At 42.6% G+C, this 10,808-nt stretch overlaps 1 protein-coding gene across 1 annotated transcript in view; it reads left to right on the forward strand.

Annotated features, from left to right (window-relative positions):
• Nucleotides 1–553: 553 nt before the first annotated feature.
• nav1a (neuron navigator 1a) overlaps nt 554–10,808 on the forward strand; it is a 30,939-nt gene continuing 20,684 nt past the window's right edge. The window contains exons 1-2 of the mRNA XM_030768180.1: nt 554–633; nt 9,966–10,104. Coding sequence (XP_030624040.1) covers nt 554–633; nt 9,966–10,104 — 219 coding nt within the window. The remainder of the gene's footprint in view (nt 634–9,965; nt 10,105–10,808) is intronic.

Here is a 10,808-nt window from a genome sequence, read left to right on the forward strand (position 1 = left end):
CCGTTTCAAACCCCAATCGCGCTGATATAATCACAGCCTTTATTTTATTTTATTTAATTTTATTTTTGTTTTTGTCATTCCGTCAGATGTGCGATTTATCAGTCAGACTGCATACGTTTGCCTTTCTTTTGCCGCTGCTACCGAAGCATTTAAAAACATTTCGTTCTCGTTGTGGGCTAGCTAGTAAACGCTCATATAATATTTCTGCTGGGAGAGTTAATGACTCCACCGATGAATAGTTGGTTTGCGTGAAAGAGCCCGGCGCACACCGACTATTACAGCTGGCTGCGATCAGCAGCAGGAAAGAGGGAGAGAGAGAGGGAGGTGGAATTTGGGGGTGTTGCCTTTCCGGCTCTCCCCATCACTCCCTCTCCATTCCCCTCCATCCCACTCTCAATGTGGGTTGAGAGGTTTTCGCAACGGACAGGCTTAGACCGATTCAGCGTGTGACTGATACCTCTGCACAGGCAGCATTGGGGTCTGTGACTGGTGAACATTTTTTACTGACTGTTGAAGGCTATGTGAAACAGGAACAAAGCAGAGAGAAAGGAACATGAGCGGGCGAGTTCTCAACGGAAAAACGCTGCAGTTCCCTGCGCAGAGACTTGGAAGGACAATGCACTATCTCTCAAGGTAAAAGAGGACCGTGAAGTGTGTGATAAATGTTCATCTTCCGAATACAGCGTGTGGTGAACTCATGCCAGTTTTGGAGCCTTTTCTAAAAAGATTGTTGAAAGGAAATCGTCAGATAGCGATAACAGCATCATTAAAATGATTTATGTCCTGGTGCAGCGTTGCTTGAGCCGCAAGGTGTGCAGTGACACGGAGAGTTTATGGACAGGCTAATTTAGCTTTTTATAGAGTTCGCTGAATGAAAATGAAAAAATTTGCCCACTAAAATGGGAATGCAGTGAGTAAGTATAACCCAGATATTTTTTATTTCATAAATCATCCCGTGTCTCTTGACGCATTTGGGAAGATAATTTGGTGCAGCCCAGCGCGTGTTAAAATCTATCAATTCACCGTGTCGCTGCAATTAATTTTAACATTGCAGTTAAATCATGCACTTTTAAACCTTCTTTCTATTTGTGTGTGTTTGTGTGTGTGAGAGAGAGAGAGAGAAAGAGAGAGCGAGAGAGTGAGAGGAGGCACTTGTTAACGGGAGATTTAATCACGACATTTTTATTCCATTTAAGACTTTTTTTGCTCTGAAAGTGATGGAAGTTGTGTAAGCGCGGTACACTGCGAATTGAATTGTTGTTGCATTTTGGACAAGGGGTGATGGTTTGTAAGGAGGTGTATGCGGATCCTTTGAATGTGAATGGGGATTGGGGTGCCCATGGTGGGGTGTGTGGGGGGTGGGCGGTATCGGATTTGTCGCTTTGAGGTGGAAGTATGTCTATTGTTGTGTGGTTGTGGCGGTCAGACATGAGTTTGTAGATTCCCCAGAAGCGGAAGTACCCACAGATGGAGACGATCCCGTATTCTGGTTGAATTGGTGGGATTCGGTATTATTTCTGAATGACCTACATAGCCTGATTTGAGGAGGTTATTGTACGCCAACGTGCTCCGCATTTGTGTGTGTATGCCTCCCTTTTCCCTTTTAAGCACAGGAGGGCGTATTTAAAATATTTACACTAATCGCCGAGGCGTTCTTTTGCAATCATGGCTCCTTTATTTTTTAACGAAATAAAAGACAAGAAAAGAAAACTAATCTGAAAACTGTTAGGGGGTGTAGCACCTTAGAATTAGGCAAGGGGGTGTGGACACGTGCTGCGAGAGCATCAAAGAGAGAGAGAGAGAGAGCATCCAGTATAATGTATTGAGAATGATGACGCTTTCCTGTCAAAATTATTCATAACGAGTGGCATTTCAGTCCAGCATTTGGCCCAAAACCCTGAAGATGATCTGTGCTGTGAGGTCTGCTTTACTATATATGACCCAGTAGATATAGCTGACTTTAAAGTAACCCTAATACTCAGTGTTACCCAAGATGTTAGACAGAAATGACAGTTGATGAGGTCTCCCCCTCTTCCAGCAGACCCTATTGATTTTGACCTCCAAGCTGTGGGGTTGTTTCTGCCCTTTCTGGATGAGTGACCCCTCAATCGACCCCTTATGTAAACCCATTAGAACAAAGACAGCTGATCTAGCCATTATGGCTAATGCTCTCCACATTTTGGGTGGAGTTTCCTTTCCAGAGTTTGACAGAAGGACAGTTGGTCCTCTGTGTTTATCAATGATCTCAAGAGCTTGTCTCCTGCAGCTGGCAGTTTCACCTCACTTATCTGTTTGTTTAAGCTGGGACCATTTAAACTAAATGTTAGCTCACCACAAAGTGAAGCGTAGCCTGCGAGCCGATAAGTGCTATCTTGATATGTGTGGTAAAGTGTTTATCATGTGTCCAACTATTCAAGATACTGTATAACATAAACCATAAGTGCCATAACAGTTGTTGCCAACTTAAATAAATGACCCTAACTGGGTCTTGCTGTAAAGTTTATAAAGTGAGCTCTTTGTTGGCACTTCAGTTAAAGGATGTTTAACTTAGCTCTCCAAACTGGTTTGGCATGTAATGACTCAAGTTACAGGCAGAGCCTCTTGACCTCTGTTTGGGAAATCAGGGCATTTAGTGGAGTTGTTATGTTACGGCTGACATGATTGGACTGCAGCACTACAGTTTCCTGTTGAGCTCTTTCTCTAAGGTTATGTGTTTTAGGGCCTGTGTTTTGCTTCATTAAAGGTAAATGAAGCCATTAGCTCAGCACAGTTCTCAGTAGTTTCAACTCTTGGAGAAGTTTATTATGTGACTGTAGTGTAAGTTTGTGTTTTTGCAGTGTCACAGAGCATGAACAGGTTTGACCTGCATATGAACCTATTGACTATGCCTGACAGTCTAAGCTAAGGCTGTGTCAGCAGTTTACAAAAGGGTATGGCATGTATGCAGTTTGAGAAACTTACTCGTTCAAAATATCACATCCAACTGTTGCTCCCATTGAATTAACAACGAGTGTGATGGTTTTGTATTGTTATGCTGCTGTGTACGGGTGTCTCAGTGTGTGTTACGGTATTGTGGTGTCAGTGATGGGCTAGTGAAGCTCTGAGTGTGTCTGTGTGTGTGTGTGTCTGTGTGTGCTCTTGTGCTGTAGCGTCTGTACTGAGTCCCTGTAGCTGTGTGTGTGTGTGTGTGTGTGTGTGTGTGTTAGAGCAACTGTGTGTTGGAGGTGGTGGGGGGCCACAGCTGCTTTGAGTTAACTCTGAGCTCTTTGGGAGGAGCATTCTCCATTCACAGCAGATCCCTGTCCTTCCTTCCACCGTGAGTCTCATTCAAACCAAAACATTTTCTCAACATCGCAAATTCAAACAGGAAGGCAACCGTTAAATCAACTGACACACCTGGAATAGAGCCACAGAAAACTCACTTCCCTGAGCTTAGGGTAATTGTGCTGATGAGGCAGTTTGACGCCTTCATTTACCTGATTTCTCTTGTGCGATGGAAGAACTTCAGAGGGAGTTCCCGTATTTCCTTCTTTCCCTTTATCTCAGGGTGAAAGTGAGCAGAGCCTCTGGAGTTTAAAAATCAACAGGGTGCTACCTTAGAAACCTGTTGCATTGATTCTCAGTGAGATTTATCTTTGAATTCTGAAATTTTGGACTCACTCCAAAGATACAGACAAGTCACATGAAAGTAAATCAGACCATACAGCTGACATTTGTGATTTTATATTTTTTTTATGCCAAAACATGGTTGTTTTTCTCTGAGTTTGCCGACAACGTGATGCCTCTGGCCTTTGTGCAGAGAATTAGTGAAGACGTCTACACAAGTAAACACGGCTTTTAAAGTGCCGAGGGGACGTCTTGGGAAGGCTACTCACACTTTAAACAATAACAGCAATAGAAACACAGGGATTCTCACACTAGCAGTCCTGTGAGAAATTCAAAGTCTGGTTTGAATCAGTGTCTGGACTGCTCAGTTCTTCAGGTCTGTGTGGTCTTTATAACCCCATTTTACTTCTGTGTATTAAGTTAGTATTTGGTGGTGTGCTGGGGTTCACAGACCTTGTCAGTGACAACAGAATGTTCTGGACTGTGTGAGTAATATGCTATTGCACCACAGTCCATAGAGACCAGTAGAGATTCCATCATGCTGACTGGCTTAAAGAAAACCTCCCTTTCCAGACATCAGCCGGGTTCTCAAGCACATTGTTTCTGCTGGCTAACATGTACAGGAGAGTGTGAAGTCTTATGGTACACAGAAACATACTACACTGTCTGTGAGCACACGCACACACAGATTTAAAGATTGGGCGAATTATTCTCAGGCCATGGTGAAAGATACAGTGGATGTAAAGGAAACCCCAGTGTTAGTACAGCATTGGTACAGTATTAGTGCAGCACTTGTACAATCTTGGTATGGCATTATCCAGTATTAGTTAATACAGGATCCATAGCACAGGGTTAGTACAGTGTTAGTATATCATTCATACAGTATGACTGAATTGCTAATATGTGTGTTTTAATTGCTCTTATAATGCCAAACCAGTGGACCAGAATCATCTGTGGACATTTTCAGCTCATGTGAACAAAAAGATTTGTGCCTTCATATACTCTCAGTTTTTATTGTCCTAGGTACAGAAAATTATTTTATCTTGAAACTTGGGTGTCACAGCAAGTGGAATGCATCAGACTCCCATCTGTAGAGCTGATTTGCATTACAAAACATCATGAACATCATGGTGAAAATATAAAACAAAGGAGTTAATCGTTTCCTTTGACTGGCATTTACCAAGGCACTATCCACATGATCTGCCCCTAAGCACAATTCTGTCCTAATCCTGTGCCCAGCTGTCTTAACCTCGAATTATGATGTAATTACACAAACTTGACATATAATCCATGTTAATACACTTTACCATGTCATTATTTGCTTAGTTAGGTTTGTGAAACAAGGGTTGTTACTGCTGTATTATTTTGCAACAGTGTCTTGTAAGCTTAATGGGAATGTAACTCCTACTGCTAATAAAAATACCACAGAGGAAATATGTGTCTGTTTTTACATGGGAGCCTGTCCAATGAGATAAATGTTTAATCCCAGAGAGAAAAGCCCTCAACAATCAGATGGCGTGTAACAAGCAAGTCTTGGCCAGAGAAAGACGGTCTTCCATATGTAAGGTTTCAGAGAACAGCCAGAATTCTGACAGGAGAGAAATGAGAGTGAATATATATGTCTAGAGGTAATCAGTGACCAAAACTAAACCATTTTCACATACTCAGGAACTAAATGAAAGCTTTGCACAAACATGTCTTGTTTTTGTCCCTATGCTCACCTAGTTAGGCAAACTGTCTGAGTATGTATTTTTGTGTGTGTGTGTGTGTGTGTTGTCTAAGTGTATAAGATTAGGTGGTTTGAATCTGTCATGATTCAGTGTTGTCAGGACAATCTGTTCTCTGAGGCTTAGCTGGTTAGGTGGTCTTTCGCCCCATATTGGGAACCATCTGGGCTGTCAGGGCCAGCAGCATCCCAGACTGTCTTTCTAAACACTCAGCACACACACGTGCACACATACACACACACACACACACACACACACACGCACACACACACACACACGCACACACACACAAACACAGAATAATGCATGGATACAGATGAAAATTTCACAAAGATATCAGAGTTATCCTCAACAGAGACAATTGCTAGCTAAGTATTACAGAAAAGCTGTGTAACTATGTGTGTGTGAGGCACAGGAAATATATTTGAACAGGGTCAGAGCTGGGACAAACTTTTTTGCTTTGGTTGAAGGAAGTGGTGGGATGTCTGAACAGGATTAGAACTAAAAACAAGGTCTTGGCTTCAGTTAAACCCAAGCCTACTTTCTAAAGCTCTGTTCCACACATTTATTCATTTCTGTACCAGTGTATGTAAGTATGGTCAGTTCACTCTGTATAGCAAATCTCAAATCATCCAGCCTATTGTAATTAACCGTATTATAATAATCCCTCTGAATTAGCCAGGGTCGACATAGAAGACCAGCCCTGTCCGACAGAGAGTTAGCCAAGCCAAGTCTGGCAGTAAATGCCGACTGTTCCCGCTGCTTTAGTCTTGCCCTCAGATCTGTCATCCATTCACTCTGTGGCGGGAACAACAATGGCACTTTGTCGATTTCAAAGACAATTTACTGTGTCTTTCCTGCACCTGTTACAGTCTCGGGTAGCTGTTCATGTCTTAGAGATGATCGCTTGACTGAAATTATCCGCTTGTCTTAATAAATGATGGGCCCTGGCACCAGCCCGGTTCTGAATGAATCTATACCGTTGCCACGCTGAGATGACAGCTCCTCTTCTGTGTAACACAGTCTTTTGCTTCCAGTCCAACTCCATCCCTCTGTCACTGGGTCTAATGGAGCCTAGGTTGGCAGGGACAATGCACTTTGTGCCACCTGTTCAAAAGCATTCCAGAATCACACTAAGATAAGCATAAAGCTACCCAGGCCAAATGAGAACAATGTCAGTCTTTTCCAATGGAGCACAGAACTGCATGTTTACGACATTTAATCAACTTACTTTAAATTATATTTAACTATAAAGGCAGAGGACAGCCAGATGCATACAGTGTGAAATAGCCTGTGTGATGGCGTTTACTTCATGTTTGTAAATATAGTCTGTGAAATGCAAACATATCAAGCACAATTTATCCTGGTTATACACAACCAAGTCTTTCTTTTGTAAGACCAAGTCTGTGTCAGTTAGGTCACTCCTCTGTAGATTGATGAGAGTGATGATAGAATTATCCAGTGAGCAGAGAGCACTGTAGTGGCCTGGCTATTGTGGGCAGGACCTTATCCCTGGGTCTCGCCCGTGGCCATACAGTGAGTCCATCTGCACCTCCGCAGCACTTCACAGTTTCCCCTCTCTCTCTCTCTCTGTCTCTCTCTCTATCTCTTCCACACACACGCACACACACTCATTCACTCACTATCGACATAGTCACAAATAAAACCCCTCCAATAGGTCGCCTAGGTTATCAGTCTTTCCTGGGAACAACATCAAACAAACAACCAGTTTTAGTGTGGGATCTAGAGACAGTGAGGAGCTGTGTGTTCTGCCCTTTGAAGTGAGGTGAATGCATGAAGGCTACCAGAGATTTCCAGACGGACTTGTTTCTCACCGATTTGAAGAGAAGTTTCCGATGTAAAACTGCACAAACACTGTCAGCATCTCAAGAGAGATATTGTCACTCTTTTTCAGAATCATACGAAATGGAGGACTGCACAGCGGTGTTTACGAGGCTGTTATATTTGTAAGACTGTTACTTTGATATATTGCCACAGACCCGTGTATTTGAGGGCAGAGTCGAATGGTTAATGGGGAACAGCCTGTTTCTTTGTAACAGTCTAAAGCCCTTCTCTTCGGATAAAATCCAGTTGAGTGACACCTGTCAAGATTCAGACTATTCCATCATAAACATGCCCTGGAATGATAGCTAAGGATGAGATCGTTGAGTGTTACTGTCTGCATGGTTAAATGGAAATGCCTTTTCAGTCAGGTCTCTAACTGTGAAGATAATCACACAAGGCTGAATATGCCAGGGGCACTACAGAGAGCACACTGAAACTCTAAGCCTTATAATTACCTTCCATATAGAGCCCTAGGCGCATACTCGTGCACACAATACGTGATACACACACACACATACACACATGAATGTACACACAGCTGCACAGGGGTAAGGTCTGATATGTTACCTAGACACAGCACTTCATGATAGTCTTTGACTGTCATATTATTTTTGTATTACATCGTTATTGTTTTGTTTATAACATGGTAAATGTTTGCTAATGGGCAGTTTTAAATACTGAATAAAGATCAGTGCACTGTGTCTCACTGTATATTAAACCAGTCCTGATGCTCTGATTGCATGTATTGACAGAGTTGATGTCGGGAGTGGTGAGTGTGTTGTGTTCCTTTTCGGTAGAGCAGGCTTTCTGTAGGCTTACTGTCCTACAGGTGACATTTCTTTTTCTATTCTTTGGGTTAAAATCAGATGCTGTCTGATTGGTTTAGCTCATACACTGCGAGTGACTCAGTGCTCAGTGTACGGACTCCAAACAAAACATACAGATTTGACAAATTTAGCTGACTTCATATGGATGGAGACACACACACACGCGTGCGTGCATGCATGTGCGCTCACTCTCCCGCACGCAAGACAGCTATGCAGTCTGAGAAATGGACCGTTTCCATGACGTCTCAGTTATTCGGTCGGTGTGTATTCCTCATGATCAGTATTCCATATTATCATTTTAAACCACTTGGCCAACAGCAGCAGCTCTGCTTTCCATATAAACGTTCCTCCTGACTCTGGAAAACCTCTCTACTACCAGTCAGGAGCTTTTTCACCAAGGCTTTGGCAGTTTCCACAGGAATGTTCCAAATGAAGAACGTCACAACGTAGTCACTCTGTTCCTTCTCATCCCTCCCGTCCCTCTCTCTTTGACTCCTTTTCTCTACCTTATACACAGCTTATCTGATACAGTCAGCCAGCCAGCAAAGACCTGGGCCCTCTGCCCAAGACCCCACTGCACAGGGACACACCTGACATTCTTCTATCTATCTATCTATCTATCTATCTATCTATCTATCTATCTATCTATCTATCTATCTATCTATCTATCTATCTATCTGTCTGTCTGTCTGTCTGTCTGTTTGTCTGTTTAATAAGTCACTTGGGGATAGAGATCAACAGGCCAGGCTCATTCTGCTGAGTGTTACGGTCATACTGCTTTTTTTATTGACAGATTTTTAGAGAAGATATATAGCCATATGAAGTTGTTATGCATTGCCCTGTGATGTTTGTATTTACCCGCGGTTATCGGACTAATGATTCTGGCCTTGTTTTACCCCCACGCGACATCAAAGCACTTAGCATTGAATCAAACAGTTTAACTGATCAATATCAGTATTGCAATACTCTCCAGCCTCCTCCTGCTGCAGTGGAAAAACAGTGTCACACCAAACATTCATCCTGACAAAGAGTAAAGCTCTGTAATAGTACGAAAATGGGGAGAAAAGGGTGTGTGTCAGTGGTTATTTTTATCCCTGGGAGTGTAGTACAGTGTGTGTTCATTGAAACACATGCACACACACACACACATTAATCTTTGCTGTCCTGGGTCTCATGACCTGCTGTTGCTGCTTGTTACTGGAGCAGGGAGTCTCACAGGAAAGGATGTATTGTGTGCAGTGGATTCAGCCAGGTGTGTGTGTGTGTGTGTGAGCAACAGGGACATTAAATGGCATTGCTGCATGGGCAAACAGTTTTAGCCCTGTATACACATCATATGATAAAAGAAATTGGAGAAGAAAACAAAGACTTTGTTTTGATTATTTTCGTAAATGTACATTGGAGAGATTAATGAGAGCTATTAGGATTCGTTCTGACCTGTGCGTGATTGTGTATGTGTGTTTGTTTCTTTTGGAAGATATTGTTGTTTTATCTCAAAGCCATCTCCTCCTTCAGAGCATAAACTTTCTGGAACTGAGGTGGTTTTAAATCTGATTCCAATCTGGAGATCAAACTAACTCTGAGAGTAAAACATTAACTTATGAAACTTTTAATCAGAACAGCTTACACTAACGTCTTCTCTGAGGCCCTGGACGTTTCTATGGATGTTGGGTTTTGCGGTCCCTTCTCATGGCGTTTAGTCTTTTTAATGTGAGTGCACACTGTTGTTGGCCACTGAATGGGAGTATGATAGGGGAAGCTTCCGAACAATTAATAAAGCAATTCTTCTCTCATTTCTGTATCTCTCACTGGATGAGAATGTTCAAAATATGCGTCGTAGACCCAGACTTGTACCTGACAGAAGCTAAAAATATTCTGCTCTGCAGTCTGTCTGATTCAGGGTGTCTAGTCTGACTCGCTGACTCTAACTGTTCATTCCTCTCTCTGTCTTCCTCTGCAGTTGGGATGAGAGCAGCTCCATCAGCAGTGGTTTGAGTGACGGCTCAGACAACCTCAGCTCAGAGGAGTTCAACGCTGGCTCCGCCCTCAACTCCCTCCCCACCACTCCCATTGGCTCCCGACGCAACTCTGCCATTGTGGTAAGAGTTGTGTTTTTTGTGCAGTCTTTCAATGAGGCAATGTTGTCCAAAAATTCAGGATCAGAGGCACAATGTCAAAAACACCTTTTAAAACATTGTTACCACACGAAGATCATAACCAAAGGGGGTTTTATGTCTTATCTGCATATAACGGGCTCAATACTTGAATGTACCAATGATATGCCCGTCAACCCTGCATGTTAAAAAGAATTTTAAAAATTTTATCCTAAATTGTATTGTTAAAAATGAGATATTATGCCCCATTTCTGGCTCCTTATTTGCACCTCTTGAATGGGTATAACTGCTTTAGAGCCAGTCTAGAGACATATGAGACAGGATCGATAGCACACAGACCAAACAGAGCACATCAGAGTTTATTTCTACTGACATGAGTGCCTAACACACCACTTAAACACTTTGTGGGAACACAGACTGACTTAGTCAATACTTATCAGGGATTTCATATCACACACACGCACACACACACATACACACTCACACACATAGAGGGAGGGGGAGGGAGAGAAGAGAGAAAGCAAAGTGGACAGTTAGAGAACAGGAGAGGCTTTCACACAGAGAAAACTTAAAAAGTCAGACCACTCTTTTGTCCTTGTTTCCGTCACACATTGTTTATCGTTCAAACCCTTATTTGACCACTGCAGGCCAGAGGTGTTGAGAATGTTGAGAATGAGACCTTATATGTT

Source organism: Chanos chanos, chromosome 3 (assembly GCF_902362185.1).
Source record: "Chanos chanos chromosome 3, fChaCha1.1, whole genome shotgun sequence".
Taxonomy (NCBI): Eukaryota; Metazoa; Chordata; class Actinopteri; order Gonorynchiformes; family Chanidae; genus Chanos; species Chanos chanos.